General features: G+C 47.1%; 1 protein-coding gene across 1 annotated transcript in view; it reads left to right on the forward strand.

The window, feature by feature from the left end:
• The window catches only part of SVIL (supervillin), a 314,402-nt gene that overhangs the window by 10,819 nt on the left and 275,990 nt on the right, over nt 1-27,593 (forward strand). Inside the window, exon 2 of the mRNA XM_082259451.1 lies at nt 13,367-13,430. Coding sequence (XP_082115577.1) covers nt 13,367-13,430 — 64 coding nt within the window. The remainder of the gene's footprint in view (nt 1-13,366; nt 13,431-27,593) is intronic.

Consider the following 27,593-nt stretch of genomic DNA (forward strand, 5'->3'; position numbering starts at 1 on the left):
TCTTAAAGGGGCAGTACCCTTTTCTTCCTTATATTGCTGGGACATGGATTCTCAGGAATGCAAGTTTCCTCCCACCTTGGTGGGGGGCCAAGGGGCTGCTGCTTCCCCCGAGGGGGCTGATCTGGCCACTATTGTGGCAAACTTAGCTGCTCAAGTGCAAATGCTGGTGGCTGATCGATCCACAAAACGGCCCAGGGTGTCTATTTCCTCTGATTCGGAGGGCGATGGGGCTGCTATGGCTGGAGTGCCCTTCTCAGGGTCTCACTCATCTCTAGACCTTGTGGGGTCTGACGGGGAGGCTGAGGTGGAAGGGGCTGATAATTCTCCCCCTGGCTCGTCTGAAGAGCTTGCACTCATGGATGAGTTAGTTGCTTCTATCAAGCAAACGCTGCATTTGCAGGATGAACCATGTCCTCCTGCTTTGATGTCCTCTTATGGGACGCAAAGGAAACGCAAAACATTGCAGGTTTTTCCTTGCTCTACGGAATTTCAGCGCGCTGTTGATGAGCAATGGCGCAATTTAAAAAAGCCTTTTGCTGTGCCAAGTAGGTTCAAGCTGCGTTATCCCTTTACACCAGCTACTGATGAGCGTTGGTGTGTGCCGCCTCAGGTGGATCACGCGGTGGCGATTTTGAATAAATCAACGGCGATCCCTGCTGAGGATACCCCGGTGTTCCGGGACCCGACGGACAGGAGATTGGAATCTCTGGCCCGTCATGCCTATACGGTTGCTGGCTCTATGCTGAAGCCTATTTTTGCTTCCATTATGGCAGCCCAGGCTATTGCGGATTGGACGCAGGTGCTCAGGCGCACTCTGGTGGCTGACTCTGCCCCGCCGACAACTTTGGCTATGGTGGATCAGATTCATCAGGGTGTCATGTATTTGTGTGATGCGGACTTGGATTTGGTCCCTTTGGCTGCGCGTCTTTCTAGTGTGGTCTTGAACCGTCGCCTGATATGGCTGAAATGTTGGTCGGTTGACCAGTCTTCCCGCAAGACTTTGGCTAATTTGCCCTACGCGGGATCTCGCCTTTTTGGCGAATCTTTGGATACTCTGATAAAGGGTATTTCTGGGGGTAAGGGTACTCTTTCCCCAATCTCACAAGAATAAGTTTGTTCATGGTAAGAAGAATGCCTCGTTTAGGCCCTCTCAGGGGTCCTTTCGTGCCTTTCGGTCGCACTATAAGGGCAAGCCCTTCAAGGGCCAAGGCTCCCAGAAGAAGCCGTGGACGGGTAAGCAGAAGTCCGGCCAGTCCGGATCCGCTGCCCATAACAATGCGGCCTGAAGGGACGCCCTCACCCGTTTCTAGGGTGGGGGGACGTTTGCTCGGTTTTCTTCAACCCTGGCTGGACCGCATTCGGGACAGATGGGTTCAGGAAATCGTTCGATCTGGATACAAGATCGAGTTTCTCTCTCGGCCGGCTGGCAGATTTTTCCCTTCAAACCTTCAGCTGACTCCGGAGCGCTTGCAGGATCTGCACCTGGCGGTGCGGGACCTGCGGGCCCAGGAAGTGGTGGTTCCGGTGCCTCATCGGGACAGATTTCGGGGGTTCTATTCCAATCTGTTCACTGTGCCCAGAAAGGAGGGCAAAGTACGTCCGATTCTGGACTTAAAAGCTCTGAACCGCTTTGTGCGGGTTCGCAAGTTCCGCATGGATTCCCTGCTCTCGGTGGTGGCTGCCCTGGTTCCCGGGGGAATTCTTGGCCTCCATCGACTTGAAGGATGCATACCTTCACATCCCCATTTTCGAGGGTCACCAGCGGTACCTTCGATTTGCCATTGCGGAGGATCATTATCAGTTTGTGGCGTTGCCCTTTGGTCTCGCTTCGGCTCCGCGGGTTTTCACCAAGGTGCTTGCACCGGTTCTGGCCTTATTGAGGGCCCAGGGCATTTCTGTCCTGGGGTATCTGGACGATATCCTGATTCGGTCCGCGACCAGTCAGGGCCTGGTGAACGACCTGTCCATCACGATGCAGACTCTGCAGGAATTCGGTTGGACGATAAATTTCCCAAAGTCAACGTCCGTCGGTTCGTCTTCCCTACCTGGGGATGATTCTGGACTCTGTTCAAGCGAAGGTCTTCCTGCCGGAAGACAAGCTTCGGACGCTTCAGTGCGAAGTCGGGTCCCTCAGGGACAATCAGTGCTCGTCCCTCCGGACGTGTATGAGGTGTCTGGGTTTGATGGTTTCGGCCTTCAAGGCGATTCCCTTTGCCCAGTTTCACACAAGGGAGCTTCAGGCGGAGGTCCTGGCCAAGTGGGACGGGCGTCCGCAATCTCTGGATCTGCGGCGGTCGTTGAGCCGTCTCACCCGCAGGAGTCTTTTGTGGTGGCTCCAGTCCCCGGCGGTGTCGGGGGGCAAGTCCTTTCGTCCTTTGTCATGGACGGTGATCACCACGGATGCCAGCCTGTCGGGCTGGGGTGGTGTTCTGGGCGTTCTGTCCGCCCAGGGAACTTGTTCGGAGGAGGAATCCTCCCTTCCGATCAACATTCTGGAATTGCGAGCGATAAATCTGTCTTCTGCGTTGGACGGACAGGCTTCAGGGCCGTCCGGGTACAGACGGACAATGCCACAGCGGTGGCCTACATCAACCGCCAAGGGGGCACCAGGAGTGCCCGAGCGGCTCGGGAAGTAGCCGACTTTCTGTCTTGGACCGAGACGCACATCCTGGCGATATCGGCAGTTCACATTCCAGGGGTGGAAAACTGGCAGGCGGATTATCTGAGCCGCCAGACCCTGGACCAGGGAGAGTGGTCCCTTCACCCGGATGTCTTCCAGATGTTGTGCGCGAAGTGGGGGTCCCCAGATGTGGACCTGTTCGCGTCTCGTCTAAACAACAAGGTGGAAAGGTTCGTGGCAAGGACGCGCGATCCTCGGGCAGACGCCTCAGATGCGTTAGTGGCGCCCTGGCATCAGTATCGCCTGATGTATGCCTTTCCACCGATTCAACTGCTGTCCAGGCTCCTTCGCAGGTTGGCCTTGGAACCGCACACGGTGATTCTGGTGGCACCGGACTGGCCTCGCCGGTCTTGGTACGTGGACCTCGTGAATCTGGCGGTCGACGCTCCGTGGCGTCTGCCACTTCGAGAGGATCTCCTGTCTCAAGGACCGATATTCCATCCTGCTTTACAGTCGCTGGCTTTAACGGCCTGGCTGTTGAAAGCCAGGTCCTGAAGGATAGGGGTCTCTCCCCTGAGGTCATTCCCACTTTGATCAAGGCTAGGAAGGCCTCTTCGGGGAAGATTTACTACCGTACTTGGAAGGCTTACTTTGCCTGGTGTGAGTCCAGGGGGTATTCCCCTCGCTCGTACTCTGTATCGAGAGTGTTGGCTTTCCTTCAAACGGGCGTGGACCAGCGTTTGGCGTTGTCCACGATTAAGGGTCAGATTTCTGCGCTGGCCGTTCTTTCAACTCCCTGTGGCGTCTTACTCTTTGGTTAGCACCTTTGTTCAAGGGGTGCGACATTTGGTCCCTCCTAGGAGGGAGCCTTTGCCTCCATGGGATTTGAACCTGGTTCTGTCCGTGTTGCAACACGCTCCTTTTGAAAAGATCAGGGAGATCTCGTTGTCTCTGTTGTCCAAGAAGGTTGCCTTCTTTGTGGCGATCACTTCAGCTCGCAGGGTGTCGGAGCTGGCGGCCTTGTCCTGCAAATCTCCGTATTTGGTGATTCACTTGGATAAGGTGGTCTTGCGACCTAACCCGTCTTTTCTTCCGAAGAGGATCTCGGAATTTCACCTTAATGAGGATATTGTTCTGCCTTCGCTTTGCGCGAAGCCTAAGCATCCGAAGGAGGTGGCTTTGCATTCCTTGGATGTTGTTAGGGCGATCAGGGTTTACCTGTCCTCGACTGAATCCTTTTCGCAAGTCGGATTCTCTCTTTGTCCTTCCTGAGGGACCTCGGAAGGGCATGGCGGCGTCGGCTGCGACCATCGCAAAATGGATCAGACAGACGATTTTGAAGCCTATGCTTTGAGGGGGAAGGTTCCTCCTTTTCCTGTGAAGGCGCACTCTACCAGGTCTCTGGGTACGTTTTGGGCTTATCGTCATCAGGCTTCTGTGGCCCAGGTGTGTAAGGCGGCGACTTGGTCGTCCGTTCACACCTTCTCGAAATTTTACAAAGTGGATGTTCAGGCATCGGCAGATGCTTCCTTTGGCCGTAAAGTTCTTAGTGCGGCAGTGCCTTAGGGTCCCTTGTTTGGGCCCTTGGCTGTTGGGGTGTTTTTACCCCTAGATTACTTGTTCTTTCCTGGGTTGTTGCTCCTGTTGAGCACGTTTTCCTGTTGCCCAGTTGGTTCTCTTACTTTTGGTAAGGTTCCTTTCTCTGATGTGGGTACTGCGTTGCTTTAGGCGCGGCTGCTTTTTTCCCACCCCTCATGTCTACACTGCTATGGGACGTCCCCATTAGTGACGAATATGAAGAGGCGGCGACTGTCGGAGGACGTAAGAGAAAATGGAATTTTTGTAAAATCTTACCTGTAAAATTCCTTTCTCTGAGTCCTCCGACAGTCGCCGCCCCCGCCCCTCTTTTGGGGTTTGTTTATGTACTCTACTGCTATGCTACTGAAACTGAGTTGGAAATGCAGGAAGCAGGGAGGTATTGACTGAGGGGACCACCCCCTGGGGGTGGGATATGCTAAAAGCTTTGATATTAATATATTCTGTTGCCTAGCTACTCCTACGGAGCAAAGGTCAATAACCCCATTAGTGACGAATATGAAGAGGCGGCGACTGTCGGAGGACTCGGAGAAAGGAATTTTACAGGTAAGATTTTACAAAAATTCAGTTTTTTTTCCATCCGTTCAGGGATCGGATCGGATGAGAGCGGACAGGCGGTCCGCTCTCATCCAGTCCCCCATAGAGGGCAGCGGGGGCTGAGACACCTCCCTCTCCGCTCTGCAAGCGGAGACGGAGCTGTCATCCGCCGGCTCAGCGGGGATCGCGGATCGATCCCCGCTGAGCAACACGGATCCGCCTACGGAGGCGGACCGTGTGAAAGAGGCCTTAGACTTTTTTTTCTTTTTTTACAAGCGTCCGTGCCGTTTCACATATATGCAATGCGGGAACCCCGAATCCACTGCGGGTTCCTGCATCGCATTGAACTCGCAGGCAGTTCACACTGCCATATGCGAATTGCTGGGGGTGTCGATACAAATTTAACACCCCCCACCCCACCCCAGATCAGTTCGCATATCGCATTGTAAACTGTCAGTTCGGACATGAATCGGATCGCATAGGTGTGAATACCCATGAGTTGTATGCAAGCCCAGTCACGTCTCCTGAATTCCACCCCATTTTCTTGGATAGTGAGGGAAAGAGTTTAAGGGTCCATGCAAAGTGAGCTTAAATATCGCTGCTCCTACAGGAGTTTTGCATTTTGCCTGTAGAAGCAGCTCAATGTTCTCCTATGTGTCCATGCACATTAGGAGGTTTAGAGGCAGATTTTGAGCTCCGTGTTTTTGGGAGTTTTCTGGCAGGAATAAAGCTAAACACTCCTAAACGCCTGCACAATAATGCTTTATACAAGTCTTTTTCTGCCAAAACAACTGGCATTTAGGACCCAGTGTGCGTGAACCCTAAAGCCCGGTTCACACGACTTCATGCGACTTTTGAGAGCACATGCCGCATCACAAGTTGCACCCTATTAAGTGTAATGGAACTTTTCTAATAGGAGCAACGTGAATCGCTCCGACTTGGAAAAAGGTTCCTGCACTACTTTTGGCCTGACTTTGGCTTGACTTCTATAAAGAATTTGTATGCAAGTTGCGCTGGGATGTTGGCTTCAAAGTCGTGGCAGTGTGAACCAGGCCGAACACTTATTTTAGGTTTATAATTCTGTGTGTGGCCCCGTATTTTCCCCTCCCTTCCTGTCCCTTTGACGACTCTACAAGAAATGGGTTGTATGGTTATCGGGGCAGAGCACAGACAACAAAAAACATTGTCTATCTGAGTTTTAGTACAACCTCACTCTTCTAAACATGTTTTTTTTTCTCTGTGTCTTGTTGGAGAGATTTTCTATCACTTCATATCCTTACAGGAAATGAGGGGAAATCTTTCAATACGGAAATAGATGGCGGTAATTACAAAGAGGTTCCCGACCCTTTCCTGCCCTATCCAAAGAATGACGTTGTTGATGTGCCATTCATATGAAATCCGCGTAGGAAGGAAAGGAAGAGTGACCAAGCTTTGTGAATGAAGCCGTAGAGGCGTGCAGGAAAGTGGGACATTAAGCTGATGCATAGTTTGTGTTCTGGCAGCTGTCCATAGGTGAAGGTCATAGTGATACGTCACACAGGGAGATTGATGGGTCTGGTGTGAACTAATAATAACCCTTTAGTTCCAAATTGAATGTTGTCCCATCTAGCTAAATTCCAGACAGGCCAAAATGGAGGCGTGTGATGTGCCAGTCGTTAGTCATGAATGGTCAGTGATTTTTAAATGTCTAACATCTTGCACAGTCAAATTGTGTCCTAAACCTGATGTATGTTTATTGTGATAACGATTTAGAAGTACTTTGCATTCAGAATTGGAAATGACATGTTGAGATGCTTCCAGGGAGCAAAGCCTCCCTGCTAAGCAGTTCAGTTCTTCATCCAGGTATAACTGCAATGCAAAGGGGTTAACCCATCTCCTTTTTTTCTTTATATTGGTGATGCTAGAACACTCCTGTTGTAATGCTGGATCACCATACTTGCAAACTCTGCCTGATAGTAAAAATAATAAAATAAATGCCTGTGCTGAAAGTAAACAATCTCAGGCATTAACGTTGAAATGTGATTGGCAAAGTAGAATCCCAACAGTAATGTATTCACTTCTTGCCTGGATTGGCTTACATTTTGTACCAACCCCCCACACACACACACTTTTTTTTTTTTTTTTAATGCATTCTTTATAGATTTTCAGTGCGGAGATGCACTGGCACACATTATTTGCATGAACTAAGTTTCACAATAATGATCATCTTTTTTATGCCATCATGGGGGACTGAGTGCTGTTAGCGCTTAGTCTAGGCTTTTACTTCCTGCCTGTCCTTTTGCTGCTCATCCTTGCCCTGTTAGCAAGTTCCAATGCTTTACCCTTCTGTGTAGAAGATAAACTCAAGTACATAAACCATTGTCAGCAATGAGTGTCTGTGAATCCTGTTAAGGGTGGAAGATTTATCCCTGCCGTTTTGTTTTTTGGAAAATAACAGTAGGTCTATGGCTAGGCCAAATCTGCCCAGGTACTTTAGAGTGTTTGAGCCTACAGGCATAATTCGACCCTCCCTCCGGTCAAGCTTCCGACAAAGCTCAGCAGTGTGCCTATTAACTTATAAGCTCAGCTGAGCTCATTTGATTATTGTGGCCAGCACCGTCGGGGGTCACCAGCAGGCATATGATGTAATGAGCACTGAGCAGGTAGACTGTACTCTTTGTATACATAAGACTACCTTTCCCAGTGTGACTGAAGTGTACATTTTAAATATACAAGCATGTGGTTTTAAATTGCCTGTTTGAGTGACTCGATAAATTCCAGATAGCCTCATTATGGAAATAATTATTTTATCCCAAGTCTTGGCTCAGAGGTTAAATGTCCATGCTGAGAACGCAGTTTTAATATAGTTACTAAGAATTTGACTTCCATCATAGCACAGAAATGTGTCCCATGAGCCTATCCTAATGGAGTGTAGACTCCAGCCTTGGTTTGCTGTCATTGCTCTATCATCTCTTGGCTTCCAAAGCCAGCATTCTCTCACAGTGACACAATTCTCAGTGACCTGTTACCTGTTGTACAAATATAAAGCAACATACCAGCACAACGTTTATATCCTCTTCAAATATAGGTCATGATTTAAGCAGGACCATATTCTTTTTATTTTTGTTAGTAGTAATTTTACAGTGCAATGTTAACTTGCAAGTGTGGTAATATAACTTACATGTTGGAAACTGTCCAGTAAAAAAAAAAAACTAACCTTCGATCCAGATCCATCCACTACAGTAATGGCTTACCACTTAATACCCCAGTCTTCTGGGTTAAATGATGACCAATATCATTCAATCCACTTCCCCTGAGCCCAGGTTTTCACTGACCTCTATTCGAGGGCAGCATGATCACACAGACTTGGTGTACTACTGCACTGAACAGTACTTGCATGAGGGGCGCTCAGTGCAAAAATACGGACTGCCCCCAATGCAACTGAAGGAGAAGAGGGATCCATGAGGTCACTGAACTGGCCAAAAGATTCTTATGCCTTTTTCACACAGGCTTCAGCTTTTATAAGGGCAGTGTGAGCAGCAAGCATTTGCGGAGCTTTCAGGAAACTTTATTAAAGCTTTTAAAGTACTATTCGGCTCCAGTTTATAAATGTTGAACACTGATCCTAATGGGAATGCAACTCCAAATGAGACTCTAAAAAGAAACAAACGGCGCCCCAGCCTAGCGCATTACCTTTGCGACCATTTATTATAAAAAATTGTAAAAAGGCCACCCGAAGGTCACTCGGCTTGGTTGGCTGATTAATCACAGTTGTGAAATAATACCTCCAAATAGAGCTGACATGTTTTGAGGGGTATCCCCTCTTCAGAGCTGGATTAGGAATGCAGGTAGCTGGTCTATATATACTCACAAAACATGTGACCTCTAGTGCAAGCCCCCCTCCCACAATAGGCGGGCTAATGAGATTAAAAAAAAAAAAAAATATATATATATATATATATATATATATATATATATAATATGTAGGTGTGTAATTCTCCTGCAATAGGCCTTACATTCAAAAATGCACATGCACCTATATTCATTCCTAAAATCAGAAGCACGATTTTAAAATAAAACAAATATTTTGGCTTCAGACCTTTTTCCTAAAGGCAGGTGAATCTGTGAGCTGCAATGTTACTCATCTAGAATGTCCAACTGACTGGGGTGCATATGGAACCAGACTGTACTTTCAGGCAACAATCCTGATGATACCCTTGACAGTGGGGTCTGACAGGTTGACTTCTGGAACGCACACCGGCCAGATCGTAAGAATATGGCCACGTTTTGCGTTCCAGGCGCCAGTCTGATGACACCTGGCTGAGTCCTAAAAGCTCAAACTGTATATAAATCTATAATTACAATATATAAAAGATTGCATGTCCTACTAAAAATCCTATTGCCACTATTGTTGAGAGGAATTAAAACTATACGCCAATACGGACAGTGACTAGCCACCCTAATACATGAAGAGCATGGAACCTAACTTCTATCACTGATATGTTTTAGTCCTGGCCGGGCATAAAGGAAGAGAATATCTGGAAACCCAAAGCTAATTTACTAGATTATGTACTTCTAAATCCTTGTTCAATCCTTTGGGCGTCAGACTGCCAAGGGTGAAGATCCAGAAACGTTCTCTTTTTCACAGTTTGATATCTCCTCCCCCCTTGTCTAGTTCGTCAGTGATGGCTTCAGTACCAAAAATTTTCATACCAATGGGATCCTCTTTGTTTTTCTTTAAAATGCCGGGGGACTGAATATTTGTCCCTCCCATTACCAATACCCTGAGTGGATGGGATGTCCGGCCGACGTACAGTAAACCACACAAAACCAGTACGTAAGGGGTCCCACAGGTAATATTGTTTGATGCCGAGTATTTTGCCATCTGTTCCTTGAACCTCTTGCTTACGATGCCAAATAAAACTACAAGTGCCGCAGTTCCTGACTCCACACTTGTAGTTGCCCTTTTGGTCAAAAAATGAAGACCATTGGTCCGATTGGCTGTTAGGGGATTTCTTAGTTTTCTGTAATCTACTAGGAGCAATTATGCTTCTCAAGTCTCTGGGCTTTCTATAGATAAAGTTTGGCTTGTTTGGGATCTGGCTGCCTGGGATAGGATCTTTTTTTAATGATTTCAGTGTTTATGGAAAATTGCTGCATTTGCCAGGCCTTGTTATTGAACCGAGTACAGAAATTGACCTGTTCCATGCTTCCTAGGCACCTGACTACTCCCTCAATCTTGATTATGGATGTTATTGTGGGTGTTTGAACTCTCGCATAGGAGTAGGTATTTGTTGTACGCCTCTTCTATGTGGGTATCCAAATAGCCTTTATCCTTAAATTTTATTTTTAAGAATACCTTGTTCCATTTAATCTTGTTTGAGAGTGCAAGTACGCTTGATTCTACAAAATTGCCCAAAAGATACATTTTTAATCCAACGCGGGTGGTGATTGCTGTTGGCATGCAGGTATGAGTTGCCTGCGCTGGGCTTAAAATGCATCTTAGAAAGAATGGACCCATCTGACTCTGACCTCAACTCTAGCTCTAGAAAAGTGTTGCGGTCTAAAACTTGATTAAAACGAATGCCATATGGGTTGTTCTGACAATGGTCCAGAAAGCCCTCAAGTTGCACATCAGTACTATCCCACATGATCAGAACATCAATATACCTGGCATATAGGACCAGGTTCGCACCAAACGCGTTATAGGACCAGGTGTAGTGATGTTCCCAATTGCCCATGAAAAGGTTTGCATAGCTAGGTGCGACCCTGGCCCTCATAGCAGTGCCCTGCGTCTGTCTATAGTGCTTTCCCATTAATAAGAAGTGGTTGTTGTGAGTTGGGGCATATTGAATACCATCATATAGGAATTGGGTTTGTTTGTATTGGAATTGTTGCTCTTTACATATAATATGTTGTATAGCTAATAAACCAAACTCATGTTTAATAGAAGTATGCAACAATGTCATATCTAATGAGAGCCATCGGTACCCTTCCTGCCATGTATAGTTAGATAAAATATCCAAAATATGGCTGGAATCCTTGACATAAGACGGAAGGTTCTGAACTAGATCCTGTAAGTGACAGTGCAGCAGCCAAAATTGCTAGTAAAGCTCTCGATGCCTGCTATAATGGGTCTTCCGGGGGGATTTTTATCATCCTTATTGATCTTGGGGATATGATAAAAATAGGGCTTGGCTGGATTTTTTTTTTTTTTTTAAATACAGAAGGTAGTATTCATCCTTATGTACTCAATTTCCTAGAGCCAAATCTAATAAGGTCTTAAATTCCTTTTGATATTGCACCACTGGATCCCGTTAGTGCTATGGGGTTTCTGGCATGACTATCGGTTATTCTTTAAGGCATAGTATCTAACTGTAAGGTTTCGGGTAAATTTGTTTAAATCAACAAAAAATTCAAATAGATTAGGGTGATTAGGAGGTGCAAAGTTGAGGCCTTTTCCTAATCTAATTCTGCCTTGGAAAACACAGGACTAGAGCGATTATAAATGTTGATGGTATTAGGGCCAGATGTGATCTCCTCCCTCTTTTTGTGTGTCTTTGCTCCGCCACTCCTCCCTCTTCTTGTGCACTTTCTCCTTTTTTCGGGTTGTTTTGTGTACCTTTTCTCTTCTTGGTTGAGGCTGTGGGTGTGTTGGCACTCGCAGCCTCCTGATTTAAATATCCTGATCTAAAGTATCCCCCCCCCCCCCCACTGTGACATGGACTGGTGGGTGTTTGTACCGTATTTGATGATCCTGTACTAGGATAGGGGTGATGGAAAGTGTTGCCATGTGTAGAGGGACGAGCAGTAGTATGTTGAACCATAGGACCATGTGCCACGGGGTGGGCACATGCAGCGGGTTTTTAGGGGCCCCACTTGATCGACTATGTTTGGGGGCACGTCCCTGAGATTGTGAGTGATTTGGTCAACTTGGCAGTGTTAGTATAGTGATAACGTTCCTTCTGATTGGAGGAGGGATATGAAGATTTCTTAGCTTTAGTCATTGGAATGACCTGCGCTACTTGTTGCCCTATTTGGAAGTGAGAAGTCATGCTTCTGTCGATACCTATTCTTTGATCTGCATTTATGGCCTTTCGTCGATTGTTGGGGCTTAATCACAATAGATGCATGTAACACCCCCCCCCCCCCACCCAACTTTCTACAGGAGTGGTGGGTTGTGGCATGATCCTTGTCAACACTTTGGATGTTTTTTCTTCCAACTGAACTCCCTGCCTCGTAAATAGTCCAGTTATTCCTGATTAATTTGGTTTCAAAAGACAAAATTTGTTAACATTTTTATCCCAGTCATCAAATGAAAATAACTCCATTCCTCCTGCAGGTTGGAAATAACAGAACACATTTTTTCATGGTTCCTCTCTGATAATGAGATTAAGCCAGAGTCCATTACACTTTCTTAGTTCATCGATCCATTCCTTATTTATGTCCTCTTCTAAAAAAAAAAAGTGCATAATTTGGTGATCCTCAGGCCTCTGGGGATTCTCTGTACCTCAAAGTACTTTTGTAGTAGAAGTATATCCCACCATTGGATGATTTCTCTCAAGTGCATGTTTCAATTTATAAAAAGGTGACACCATCTCATCCTCACGACTGTAAAGGTCAGAGTTGTTGCTGGATGGCTTGGTGGAGTTTATACTGATTTGTTGTTCAAAGGAGTCTATATTGTTTGTGAACCCTTTATCCAGGGAAGTCCTCCTTAGTTGTCTTTCCTCAATGGATGGAACCATATTGAAAAATCGGTAAGAATACTTCTAGTGGTGATGCTTTGTGCAAGGGATTCTGTGCCTCTCAGCTGCTGGAGCCCCACATTTGAAACTGTTAAAAAGCTACTTATCCTGTGCTTCAGAAGTTGCTATGCGGCTGATTAAAAGCATATGTCTCCACTGATTCGGCCACCACATCGGCTGTGCTGCCACTCCCAACAGGTCAGGGAAAACCCAAATGAAACGCTAAAAAAACAAAGGGCGCACCAGCCTAGCAGATTACGTTTGCGACCATTTATTATAAAAAGCAATATATACACATACTCGCAAACAGGTTAAAATGTCAAGCGACGTGTAAAAAGTCCACCAGATGCTGCACTCAATTTGGTCTGCTGATTATTCACAGTTGTGGAATGATGCGTCCAAATAGAGTTGACGGGTTTCGAGGGGTATCACCTCATTTAGAGCTGGATTTGGAATGTAGGTAGATGGTCTTTATGTACTCACAAAAACATGACTTCTAGTGCAAGCCTCTCCCACAATGGGTGGACTAATGAGCTCAAATAAATACAAATATACAAGATTATACAAGCTAAAGCCTGTGTGAAACAGGCCTTTTAAATGTGTGTAGCCATGGAGGATCAGTCCTGCCAGTTAACAGGATTAGCAGGTAACAGGTAGGGTGCGCAGAATGGCCCTGTTGTAAGGCCAAAGTGCCTAATCCCTCAGAGGTCAGAAAAAACGGTTTGTCTAGAAATGCATTGAGTTAGATGGTCAGTAAAGCTGGGAACATGGCCTAACCGAGTTCTTTATGTACTTGCATATTTCTTTTTAAAAGAAAAGTTTGTTTTTCCTGATTTTATGTACAATCTGACAAAATCAATATTTACTACTCTCCTTTTTATTTCAGGTTTTAATCGAGAAGGACCGTTTCATCACAGAACTCTGAGACTTCACCAAAGGAGAACACCCAGGTACTTCTAAAGGGGACTCCTATGTCTGCATCTACATAAAATGCACAGGAATATGGTTTACTTCAGTGCAAAGCTAGGAATGCCATCTGTTCTTGCCATTGTGTTAACTAGCATGGGTTCCAGGAGCAGGGCTATTGGGATGAGTATTTTATCACCATAGCTTTAATTCTAACACAATGCACATATATGGAGACTTCCATTGCTTGCTTAACAATACTTTGTCATGGACTTAATCGGTTCTGGACCTTGGACACAGAACCAAAAAAACAGCCCCCCCCCCCCCAACTTCAACAAAGAGCCATTGTCACTTTCTAGCCTCCATTTCCAGCAAATCCTAGTTGACAAAATGAAAGGTGGGACTTGCTGTGTATGACTGGAGCTTTTGCAGCCTTTTAGTCCTAGTCTATTGACTAAAGTGCCATTTTGGTTTTAGTTTTTAGTAGAGCTGCACGATTAATCGTATGAAAATCGCGATCTCTATTCACCCCCCCTGACGATCTAAACCTGACATATGCTCGATTCTTTGCATAGCTGAGGGAGCAGAGAAAACAGCTGTGGAAAACTCCCAGTAACTATAAACAAAATGATTACATTGTATCTTTCCTCCCGCAAACGCCTATCAGCATTAAGCCCCGGTTCACACTTATGCGATGCGGGAAGGCTGCGAATTCGCAGCCTGTTCCCGCATCGCAAACGCACCCTTGGCAGTTCACACTGCCATATGCGATACGCTGGGGGTGTCAATGTAATCTTAATGACACCCCCAGTTTGATCGCATATCGCAGTGCGATCTTGCAGTTCGCACAGGATCGGATCGCACAAGTGTGAACCGCTGTTCGATCCGATCCTCATGCGGCTGCAAAAAAGGGTCCTGTGCATCTTTGCTGCGGGTGCGGTGCGAATTTAGCCATACAAAGTGTGTGGCTAAACTCGCACCGCACAGCCGATCGCATGTAATGAAGGAGCAGTGCGCTCCAACATTACATGCGATCGCCGCAGCCGCATCAGTGTGAACAGGCACTTAGTCTCCCAGTAACTATAAACAAAATGATTACATTGTATCTTTTCCTTCCCTCTGCCAGGGAGAAAGGAAGTTTAACCTCTTAAAGACTAGACCTTTTTCTGACACTTGTTGCTTGCAAGTTAAAATCAGTTTTTTTTTGCTAGAAAAGTACTTAGAACCCCCAAACATTTTATATATTTTTTTTTAGCAGAGACCCTACAGAATAAAATGGTGATTGTTGTAATATTTTATGTCACACTGTATTTGCGCAGCAGTCTTTCAAACGCAATTAATACACTTTAATGAATAAAAAAAAAAAAACGTAACAGTAAAGTTATCCCAATTTTTTTTTGTTACACAGAGAATCGTGAGAGAATCGTGAGAGAATCGTGATCTTTATTCCAAGCTAAAAAATCGTGATTCTCATTTTGGCCAGAATCGTGCAGCTCTAGTTTTTAGGCTGGATACACCTATACAATTTTCTTTTGATTTTTTTCTCCTTTAGATTTTACCAAAACCATATAATATGCGGTCACACCTAAACACTTTCAATTTGTATGCAATCAGGCAGGCCCTTGCACTACATAGTTGAAGGTAAATCTAATGGAAATCTACCAACAAAAGTTGTATAGTGTGTATTCAGCTTTAGTCATCTGAATTGTTTTAGTCGTATTTTAGGAATCTAAAATCTCCAGTACATTTTAGTCTACTAAAATCGAATGGGTTTAGTTAAATTTTTAATGCATTATTTAAGCATTTCTCTAGCATGTCCAAACTCTTCATATACTACTGGAGGAAAAAAAAATTGAATAACTTAGTGTGGATGTGGAAGTAAAGTGGAGTGAGGGAGTACACAGGGCAGAGAACTGGTCTGCAGAGGCTGTTGTTTTACACAGTGCAAAGCACTGCTAAATTGCTGGGAGGGGAAAAAACTCACCAGGTGGTTTGCAGGGCATTGTTCCATAACTCCCAGGCAGCAGGCAGACAGAGGGAGCCTACATCTCTCAGCCAATATAGCTTGTCAGGGGGCTGGGGCTTTAACAGACAGTTGGAGCTCTGAGGAAAGTGGAAGTTTAGGTGGGTAAATGTTACGCACTCACATTTTCCTATCCCCCCCGCGCTGAGCCGAAGGTTCGGGCCGCCCGGACCACCCCCAAGGGGATCAATACTGTGGTCCCGCGCCCCCCCCCCACCCCCGCAGGAGCTGGGACCCCGCCCCCGGCGTACACCCAGAGCTTCCCGAAGCTAACAAGAGGTGCGTCCACAAAGAACCTTAACTCTAGCATGCTGTAGAACATTACGTTTGCAATAACCACGCAGATGAACACAGAGACCATCAACCGGATGATCTAAACATCAGCCTCAAATGGAAATATGTCATCATTAATAATATGATCAAGTAAAGATCAAGCCCGAGCAAGAGGAAAACCCCTCAGCTCGGGTACTTTAGCAACCAAGGACTCCATTCGCGGTCAAACAGCAGGCTTCTATCGTTGGAGTTGGCAAAGAACTGTTCATAGGATTAGTGGGTTCTAACCCTATTTATGACATCTGTCACCATGGGTGCATCAACAGACCTCCACGCCGCGGTGACAGACATCCTAGCAGCTGTAAGAATGTGAGAGGTCACACAACGAAACGGTCGTGGAACCTTGTCAATACCCAAGTTCAATAGAGCTAGGGCTGGGGACATGGACAGCGAAATTCCCGTTATAGAGATAAGTAGTGCAAACACCGCTGCCCAATATCCTCTCAGCTTCCTACACTGCCACAGCAGATGGAATAGTGTACCCTTACCCCCACACCCCCTCCAGCATGAGATTGGTGCATCTTTGAACATCTTAGCCATCTTCACAGGTGTCAGATAACTACGGTGGAGAAATTTGAGAGCCATCTCCCAGTGGTTAGTACAATGCGTAAATGTGTAAAAGGAGCGAATAGCCAGCCGCCATTCCAGCTCCGAAAATGCCACTGAAAGGTTGCCCTCCCAGGCCACCATACTAGCCGACTTGACCCATCCACGTTGGAGGCGCAGACGATGGTAGAACCACGACAACCCCTTCGTTTTACGATACTCTTTGTGCAAATAGTCCCAGATCTCAGAGGGCACCTCAATAATCGGGTTGGGAAACTTAATGTGGTAATGGTGTAGCTGTGCATGAAAGGAGGAGGACGGGGTTCCGACCTGCCCACGGACATCATGGTATGTGAAGGTATCCGGGAACGATGTCCTCGGAATTTTCAGGGAGGGGAGCAGGAACTGATAGGCTGCCAGTGTTAATTCTCTCTTAGCTATCGGGGTTCCCTCCATCCTCTGTACCTCCCCCCAAGCTCCCAGTGTGGCCCGCAGTGAGGACAGGCTAGGAATGTGCACCTCCCTTTTCGTCAATGCGGCCTGAAGCAGAGATGGTAGATCTCGCTGCGCCACCATTGCCATCTCTAACAGCACCCATAGTTTGTCCGAAATTGGGTCAAACCAAGCTTTCGCTTGGTCCAAAAGGGCAGCAGAGTGGTAGGACCTAAGATGAGGGAAGCCCACCCCCCCCGCCGATCTAGATTTAAGTAACGTGGAGTATGACAATTTAGGTACCCTGCCCTCCCATAGGAATTTTCGGAAGAGCTTATCCATACCTCTAAAGAAGGATTCGGGTAACGATATAGGGAGCGTCCTAAAATAGTACAATATTTTGGGGAGCGCTATCATTTTAAGGGCAGATATGCGGCCCATCCAGGAAAGATCGTAGGACGCAATGTGCTGCAAGTCCCCCGCAATAATGGACTGTAATTTAGCAAAGTTGGTCTGGTACGTTAAGGATGTCGGCGCCACTAAGGAGATACCCAGATACGTAAGGGACTTGTTAGTCCATTGAAAAGGATATTTTGATTTCAGGAACTTCAAGATCGGAGGGTTCAGGGAGAGTGGTAAGCACACGGACTTAGTGACATTGAGTTTGTAGTAAGAGACTGTCCCAAACCTGTCTAGCTGTTGCTGTACGTAGTGCAATGACTTTACAGGGGAAGTTAAGGTCAGGATCACATCATCCGCAATAAAGCCCGATTTTGTGATCCCTACCTCCCACCGAAATCCCAGATATATTGGGGTCGCTCCTAATCGCCTCAGCCAGAGGTTCCATAACCAGAGTGAAAATCAAGGGGGAAAGGGGACACCCCTGACGGGTCCCATTTGTAATGTTGAAATTAGATGATAAAGCACTTGATGTAAATACCCTAGCTGAGGGCTTGGTGTACAGTGCTGAGATAGCCGAGAAGATGTTCCCCCTCAACCCGAATTTAGTGAGTGTCGCTCTAAGGTACCCCCAGTGAACCCTATCGAACGCTTTTTCAGCATCCAATGTCAGGAACACCGAGGGCACCTTCCGGGTTTCAGCTATCTGCACCAGGTCCAGCATCCTCCGGGTACCATCCGGCGCCTGTCTCCCTTTCACAAAACCAACTTGGTCAGCCTTGACCAGGTGAGGAGTTACCTCAGCTAGTCTGACCGCTAGTATTTTGGCATACAGCTTGAGATCGGTGTTTAAAAGGGAAATGGGGCGAAAATTCTGAGGAGCATCTGGCGCCTTCCCAGGTTTTGGAAGTGCCACGATAACCGCCTGGAGCATCTCCTTGGGGAAGGAGGAGCGCTGAACAGCGGCGTTGAACACCCTACTTGAACCTGACTGAAGGCCTTATAGTATTCTGAAGAAAAGCCGTCCGCTCCCGGGGATTTATTGGAGGGCAAAGAAGCTATGGCTAGTTGGATCTCCTCTTCGGTTATGGGGGCATTAAGGGATTGCAGCATATGGTCCGTAACCCCTGGGAGATGAAGGGTATCCAGGAAGTCAGCAATAAGGGAATCTGTAGGCTGTGGGGTAATCACATCATCCTGAAGATTATACAACGAGGTATAGTAACTCGAGAAAGCATTAGCGATCTCATTAGGGTGTCGCACCTGATTACTAGAAACGGGATCAGTGATAGAGGCCAGCTTAGTTTTTTGTTGTCTTTTCCTTAAGTAGTTAGCTAACATTTTCCCCGACTTATTCCCTTGAGAGTAATGCCGCGCTTTAGTGCGAAAGAGGAGGTATTGATGTTCCTCCATAAGTTTAGCTCTAACCTGCAGTCTACAGTTCGTGAGGTCTCGCAACAAGAGCTGGGACGGATTCAGTTTATGCGCTGATTCTAGTGCTTTAAGTTTCTCCATTAGGGCCCTAAGCGCCCCCGTTCTTGCTCTTTTAGCCCTAGAAGCCTGCTGAATGAGCAACCCTCTTGAACGCCTTATGAGCGCACCACAAGTGAAAAACATCAATCCCAGGGGTGTCGTTGTACCCAAAGTAGTCCCTTATCTGACCACCCAGTCGGTCCCTATGAGCGGGGTCCCGGAGCAAAGAGACATTATTGCGCCACAAATGCACGGGCGTTGTCACGTGAGACTCCGAGACCGCCACCGAAACCGGCGCATGGTCAGACCATGATATAGAATGTATCACAGAATTTTCCACTGCCCTCAAAAATTGCAAATCGGCCACAAACAAATCCAGCCGTGAATAAGATTTGTGAGGGGCCGAGAAGTAGGTAAAATCCCTTTCCGTGGAGTTAAAGCAACGCCACACATCGTACAGGTCAGAGGCATGCAAGAACCGCTGCAGAGTAGCCCTTGCACGTCCCTGAGCTGGAGAACAATCTAGTTCCTGGTCCACCACACAGTTGAAATCCCCACAATACACCGTTAGACCTTTCTTCACGCGATCCACCTTCTTGACTAATGCTTTAAAGAATTTGATCTGGCCCTTGTTCGGGGCATAAAGATTTACGATTGTATATGTAGTGTTGTTGATGTCGCAGATCAATATCATGTATCGACCTGCCTCATCTGACACCACCTCATGCAGCTGAAATGCCACGGAATGTTTAACTGCGGTGAGCACCCCCTTTTTTTTGGAGTCCCCAGAAGAGACAAATATGTGGATAAGCCTTATCCGTGCATTTAGGTGGGTTTGATCGTGCAAAGTGGGTCTCCTGTACACATACAATATCACCCTTGAGGGTGCGAGCCTCTCTCCAGAGGGACCTACGTTTGAACGGGCTGTTCAGTCCATGGGCGTTAATAGAGACAATTTGAATAACCATTTAAAATAATACCGTAATGATCATTGCAGTGGCCGCGTCCAATATATATGCAGAAATAAGGACTCTGCAAGGTATGGTTGGGGACCATGAATGGTCTCCCATCATCAGCGACTAGACCTAAATTGGAGGGCAACACTAGGCCGTGGCCGTCACAGTACCTGCAGTCCATGTAGAATAAGTTCAGAACTGAGCAACTTGTCCTCGCTGGTATAATTGAACCGTGGGAGTCCTTGGTCACAGGGTGAGTGGTTTCCAGGTGTAAGTAGCTTGCAAAGAGACTGAAAAAATGAAAGAAACAAAATAGAACAAAACATGGAAGTAACAAAGGTAACAAACCAAAAGCTTGGGGTAAACTCCATCATGCGATTCAATCGCAGGTAGTGGTAAGGGGGGTAATAGCACCGGCCTCCCGGATACCCCTTGAACTCCAGCATGTTGGTCAGGGAGAAAAAAAAGGGAAACAGACAGACCCCCTAAAACCTCTCTGGATCTGCTGAAGAGACCTCCAGGGAAAAGGGACAGGCCATTAGAACCATCGGGGCCAACTGGAAGGGACCCGAAGTTCATCTGTTGACTCGGCGCCATTCAGGTTCAAGTCGAGCTGGCGGATCTGTACTCGGCGGTGAGCTCTGCTGCTCCGGGATAATTCCCCACTGCTTAGTCAGCGCAAAGCCCTCATGCACTGAGCGGATAACATGTGTGCGGCCCTCCTTGATTATGAGCAGCTTGGTAGGGAATCCCCAGGAATAGGCAATTTTATTGTTCCGTAGTAGCTTGGTCAAGGGAACTAGTTTCCTCCTCGCCGCCATGGTGAACTGAGACAGGTCTGCGTAGACAGATATATCATGATACGGGTCCGGCAGCGGTGAATGCTTCCGCGCGAACCTCATGAGATCGTCTTTGACATGAAAAAAATGGATGCGGTCAATGACATCCCGTGGTACCTTGTCTGGAAGATGTTGCGGCTTTGGCAAGCGGTGAGCCCGATCCACCACTACTTCCGTCACAGGTGTGTCAGGCATCAGAGCCAAAAGCATGGCTTGGACATACGGCCTCAGTTCTGACGGGGGAATAGACTCCGGGACCCCCCGAAGTTTAACATTGTTTCGGCGGGCCCTGTCCTCCAGGTCCGCCATCTTGCTCTTTAGGGCCTCCAGGTCATCATCCTTCTCGTTATGAGAGTCAACTAGTTCATTATGCGCTAGCGTGAACTCCTCCATTTTGGATTACAAATGGTCCACCCTGCCCCCGAGTTCAACTACATCGGTTTTAATTACATTGACACAGGCCACAATTTCCCTGTGAAAAGCGCCGTTAATAGTGAGGAGCATTTCCTTCATAGTGGCATCTGTGAGAGGCTGCCCTGTAGTAGGAAAGTCTTTAAAGTTCTCATAGAACTCCAGCGTGCTGTTCAGGGACCCCTCCCCCGCCCACTCATCTCCTGCCCATCTGTGGCTTTCAGACCTCTTGGGCGCCGATTTGTGGGGGCTGTGGGTAGGTGAGGTCCCCTGGGATGACTTGCTGCTCGCAGCGGGGGAGACAGAGCCGGAGGTCCGCTCGTGATCTCCCTGCGCTCCTCCGGAGGCTCTGGCGCCTCGGGCCTGCAAGGAGGACTCGGCGCCATCTTGCGAGCGCGGGGTGCTAGAGGTGGCGAAAAAGTCCGTCAGTTTACGGGGCGCCCCGCGGTCTTTGCGCTTCCTCATGGTGGTCTAGAGGTTCCCGAGTGACTTATGAGGAGATTAGGAGCCGGAGGTGCTTACCCACGTCGCTTGGCTGTCGGTGGAGATACCGGGAGAGACGGAGCTCGGATCCTAAGCGGCCATCTCCTTCGGCTGCCGGCCACGCCCCCCATTAGAATTGATTTTCATTAGTTTGGCAATTGACAGAAATTTTGAATTTATTTTCATTTTCATCAACGAAATTAACTACTTGCACCTCGGGAAAATTTACCCCTCTTCATGACCAGGCAATTTTCTCTTTTGTTCGTTGACTGAAAAAGCTCCTGATCTTCTTAACCATTGGGTTAAACTGCCTCTTTCAGGATTAGGACACTAGGCAGAAAAAGTCTGGCTATGCTTATGGGCAGTCCCAGGGGGTATACTCCCTCTCTCTGCTATAGGTACTCCGTTTTTTTTTTTTTTTCTGCCTAGTCGGGAGTAAGGACCTAGTTCCTTGCTGTGATCTCTGGTCCTGGCAATTTTTTTCTTTTTTTTTTGGCAAGTCTGTCAAATCAAGAGTGGGCTTCTCTTGAACCATGGACAAGGCTCCTTGGCATGAAGGGGCACCCTCATCTGTATCAGGGGTGGGGGGGATGTCTTCGCTGGTTTCTGGACCCGTGGACTTTCCCTGGTAATAGACAAGTGGGTCCACAAAGTAATTTGGTTAGGCTACAAGATCGCGTTTCATTCTTTCCCTCTGGAAAGGTTCTTTCCTTCCATCTTGCGCCTGTCTCCGGAATGCTTACATGGTCTTTTTTTGGGATGGTGCAAGACCTGTTACTTCAAGGGGTGATTGTCCTGGTTCCAACATCGGAACGTTTTCAGGGGTTTTACTCAAACTTGTTTACAGTTCCCAGGTAGGGGAAGGCAAGGTGCGTCCTATTCTGGACCTCAAGGTGCTGAAGTGCTTTGTGCGGGTGCGGAAGTTCAGAATGGAGTCCATTCGCACGGTGGTGGCATCTTTGCATCAAGGGGATTTTCTTGCCTCTATCGACATCAAGGACGCTTACCTTCACATTAAAATGTGTCGGCCACCAGCGCTTCCTCCGCTTTGCCGTGGGGAGAGTAGCATTATCAGTTTGTGGCATTACCCTTTGATCTCGCCTCTGCTACTCGGGTCTTCACAAAAGTGTTAGCCACGGTGCTAGCATTGTTACGCGAGCTGGAGATCACGGTACTGGACTACTTTGACAACCTCCTTCTGCAAGCGGAGTCTCCTACTGATCTGGTGGAAAACCTCTGAGGGAGTTAGGCTGGATTCTGAATTTTCAGAAGTCTGCTCTGCTCCGTCCACAAAGCTGGACTATTTGGGTCTGACTCTGCCTTAGCCAGAGTGCTCTTTCCTCTGGACAAACTCCAGGAACTGCAGGCTGCAATTAATTTTCTGCTGTCCAGCAGATGGTCATCCCTCTGGACTTGCATGCGGGTGCTGGGCCTGATGATGGTGTCTACCTTTTGAGGTGGTTCTGTTTGCAGGGACCTCGTATGGAACCGTGCAAAGCGAGATTCTCTGCAAATGGGACAAGAATTTTGCAGTCTCTGTACAATCTGATCTTACTGAGCCAGGGAACGAAAGAGTCCCTGATATATGGTGGCTTCATTCTCTTGCGCTCCAGCTGTGCAAATCCTTCCTCCCCTTGTATTGGACAGTGGTCCCCACGGATGCTAGACTGTCCGGATGGGGAGGCGTCCTCAGCAAAGTCTGCTCAGGTTGTCTAAACTACCGATCAATGTCCTGGAACTCTGAGCAATTAGACTGTGCCTGGAACATTGGACGGATCATCTTCAGGGACATATTTATTTATTTATTCGGACATTGCTACCGCCGTGGCTTATGTCGATCACCAGGGCGGCACAAAGTGTCCTGGCAGCTCTGGAGGTATCCGGCATTCTAAGGTGGGCAGAACTTTTCGTTCCAGTCCTCTCCGCAGTACACATTCCCGTGGTGAAAAACTGGCAGGCCGATTACCTCAGTCGGCAGGCGTTGGACCAAGGGGAGTGATCCCTTCATCCGGAGGGGTTTCATAAGTTTTGTCTCCAGTAGGGCATCCCCGAGGTGGATCTGGTGGCGTCTCGGCTCAACAGAAAGGTGCAGAGGTTTGTGGCTCGGTCACAGGATTCTCTGGTGGACACCACAGACGCGCTGGTGGCCCCCCGGGGTCAGTATCTGAATTACGCCCCCCCCCCTTCAAACTTCTGCCAAGACTTCTACACAGGATCAAGGCAGAAGGGTTTCGGGGCATCTTGGTGGCCGCGGACTGGTCTCGCTGGACTTGGTACACCGATCTGGTATGGTTGGTCGCCGAGGTTCCTTGGAAGCTGCTTCTCAGGGAGGATCTGCTGTCCCAAGGGGCCAATCTTCCATTCTGTTTACAGTCGCTGGCTTTGACGGCTTGGCTGATGAACGCCAGGTACTGAAGTATAGCGGTTTGTTGGAGTCTGTGATTCCTATGCTGTTAAAAGCTAGGAAATCTACTTTTAGGAAGATCTACCATCATACGTGGAAGACGTACATTGCGTGGTGTGAGTCTCTTGGGGTTCTTTCTCGCTGCTTCTCGGTGGCTCGGATCTTGACCTTCAACGGGGGATTGAACAGAAATTGGCCTTGAGTACCATCAAGGGCGGGTGTCGGCTTTGGCACTTTTCTTTCAGCGACCTTTGGCCACACACTCCCTGGTGCGTACTTTTCTTCAGAGTGTCTGACATTTGGTTCCTCTAATGCGTGCTCCGTTGCCGCCTTGGGAACTTAATTTGGTTCTTTCAGCTCTACAGAAGCCTCCCTTTGAAAATATTCGGGAGATTTCCCTGCTTACGCTGTCCCAGAAGGTGGCCTTTTTAATGGCTATCACCTCTGCGTGCACGGTGTCGGAACTGGTGGTGTTATCCGATCGTTCATCTTATCTGGTGATTCACAGGGATAAGGTGGTTCTTCGCCCCTGTCTGTCGTTCCTTCCAAAGGTTGTCTCTGATTTTCATTTGACTGAAAACATTGTGTTGCCTTCCCTGTGTCCCAGGCCTAAACATCCGAAGGAAATTGCCTTGCATGCCTTGGATGTGGTCCAAGCAATTAGTGCACCTGGCAGCTACAGAGTTTTTCAGGAAGCCATACTCTGTGCTCAAAGATGGACCTCGAAAAGGGTTGTCCGCTTCCTCTGGGACCATTTTCAGATGGATCAGGTTCCTCCTTTCCCAGTCAAGGAGCACCGTCGGGTGTTCTAGGGGCATAAATTACACAAATAATTTCATTACTACCAATCACACTTTTGAAGGCCCTGGAACACCAGGACAATGGAAACCCCCACAAAATGACCCCATTTTGGAAAGCAAACACCCCAACACATAATCTAGGAGGCATGGGCTGTAGATAGGTACTCGGGTACTCTGATGGGCTTCAGAGGGGTACTTGGGAATTCTGATGAGCTTCAGAGAGGTACTCAGGCACTCTGATGGGCTGGAGACGGGCACTCTGATGGGCTGGAGACAGGTACTCGGGCACTCTGATGGGCTGGAGACAGGTACTCGGGCACTCTGATGGCAGACAGGTACTCTTTATTGGGGGGGCAGTCAGTGTGTTTTGGGGTGCGCTATGATCAGTAACTGTTACCACAATCTCCTCCTCAAACAGGATCAGCTGTTACCGTCGTCTCTGTTGACATTCTGTGGCAGCGCATCCGGGCGGACGTCATATAACGCCCGCCTGGATCGACAAAGTGTTGCTGCCGGCGTCATTTTACAATGGCCCAGTAAGGAACTGGTTAACACTGCTTTTGGGACGTCCCAATGGTCATGAATATCAGGAGCTGTGTCCGTCAATGAACGAGAGGAAATGGGATTTTTGACTTGCGTAAAATCCGTTTCTCTTATGTTCATTGATGGACACAGTACCCATTACTCTGTGGAGTTATAATTTTCCTGATACTGCTTGTAAAAAAACTGAGTGGCTATAGCAGAGAGAGGGAGTATACCCCCTTGGACTGCCCATGGGTGTAGCCAGAATTATTTTCTGCCTAGTGTCCTACTCCTGTAGGGGGCAGTATAACCCAATGGTTATGAATATCAGGAGCTGTCCATCAATGAACATCAGAGAATTGGATTTTACGATAAGTCAAACATCCCATTTTTTATGTGATCCAGCATTGCGTTATTTTAACTGACAATTGCGTGGTCGTACGAAGCTGTACCCAAACAAAATATGTCCTTTCTTACCCACAAGTAGCTTTCTTTTGGCGGTATTTGATCACCTCTGTGTTTTTTGGGGGTTTTTTTTGCGCTAGAAACAAAGACCGACAATTTTGAAACATTTTTTTTTTTTTTTTTTACTTTTTTTTATGTTTTACTTCTCCAATAAATGTAAAAAAAAAAAAAAATTTATCAATTTAGGGCAATAGGTTTTCTGCCTATATTGCTTGGTTTGCGCAAAAGTTTTGTAGCGTCTTCAAATTATGGGATATTTTTATTTATTACTAGTAATATAGCGGGACTGTGATTTTGTGGAGGATAATTTGGACGCTGACACATTTGATACGAACTGACGCTTTTGACCCTTTTTGGGAACCAGTGATGACATTACAGTGATCAGTGCTAAAAAAAATAAATGCACTGTCCCTGTACTAATGACACTGGCAGAGAAGGGGTTAACGGGTAGTCAAAGGGTTAAATGTGTTCCTAGCCAGTGCTTGTGTACTGTATTGGAGGTTTTTACTAGGGGTAATTGGAGGTTTACTTTTACTGCTTGGCAGGAACACAGGATCGATGCCTTACCTCCTAACAAAGGCCATCTGCCTTGTTTACGTAGGCAGACTGCCATTCTCCCTGTGTCCTGAAGGATCGGCGAGTACCGGTGTAACGTTAGAAAACCATATCTCGTTAGAATTCCATACCCTCGTCACTTCCTGTCTGAAACAGCTGAGCAGCGTAGCAGTGCGCATGCTCAGAGTGCCGGATACGTCATTGCACATCAGAGAAGTTCACAAGTACGCATGCTCGGAGGGAATGAAATTATCACGGCACTGTGTGTAATGTTATACTTGCGGCGGTTACATTAAAACAGTTCGGCTGCAACATGGGGCATCTCCGCTCCTATCCCTGACACTTCCCTGATCTCGGCTAATAAATATAAAAGCGGCGGGTGTATGAAATGTACGTGACGGCGATCTCGGGTCCGTGATCCGCTTTTATATTAGCCGAGATGAGGGAAGTGACAGGGATAGGAGCGGAGATGACTGATGTTGCAGAGGAGCTGTTTTAATGTATTTGCGGCAAGTATAACATTACACACACTACTGTGAGAAATCCATACCCTCCGTAGGTGCACCGGAAGTGACGAGGGTATGGTTTTCTCACGGGTATGGTTTTTTCACGGAACACCCTGGCAGACATCCAGTCCATGGTACCTTCTGATCAGCTCCTGCCCCAGACCCAGATTCATCTGATCACATACTAGGTACGTGATCCAGTGCAGCAGTGCCACCTTGCCCCTGTATAAGTAAATTATACTGGCTGCAAGTGGTTAACACTGCACTGCTGTGTAAAGTGGAGCTTCCAAATAGTATTTTACAGTCCGTGTAAACAGGGCAAAGTATAAAATAAAATGTTCACTTTTTATATACACTGTTTTAACAAACCCTTTTTGGAGTCCTTTTCCGATACAAAAGCTGGCCATACATGAATTGAAATTTGTCAGGTCTCTGTTAAATTAGCCAAATTCCATGTGTAGCCACTGTAGGATTTTAGCTGCTCGTTTTGCAGCTGCAGAGCTGATCTGTGTATTCTGACAGCAGGGGAATCTCTATGCTGTCAGAATACAATAGCGCAGTAGGGAGGATTCCCGCATCTATCTTGACCGTGTAGAACGCGGAATTGGTTCAGTTTTTTTGTTTCGCCTGCTGGTTGAATGAAAAAAAAAAAACTGAACAGTGTATAACCAGCTGAGTTTTGCCTGTTGTCATTCACGTGTCAAACGCCAATGGGTGAATGGGCAGTGGAGGCCTTGGTGTTTGACAGGAAAGACAGGGTAAAGGGTTTCAGAGCTTAGTGAACACCCTGGACCCAAGATTCAAAGGGTTCCGCAGGGATGCACCCACATTTCAGTAATATTGATCTATTACTTTAGGCATGTGTTAGTCCTGGTCAGGATTTACTTCAAAGCGTATTTAAACCCCAAACCAAAAATTTTATATATTTCAGCTTACTAGTCTTTATATGAAGTGTCTTCATTTTTACGGTCTTCAAGCTGATCTTTACCCATAACTTGTTAAAAATAAATTCTTCAGCAAGGAACATACATTCCACATTAATATTTTTGCTACCAAAATT

Source organism: Pelophylax lessonae (genome assembly GCF_965119305.1).
Source record: "Pelophylax lessonae genome assembly, chromosome: 5".
Classification (NCBI taxonomy): Eukaryota; Metazoa; Chordata; class Amphibia; order Anura; family Ranidae; genus Pelophylax; species Pelophylax lessonae.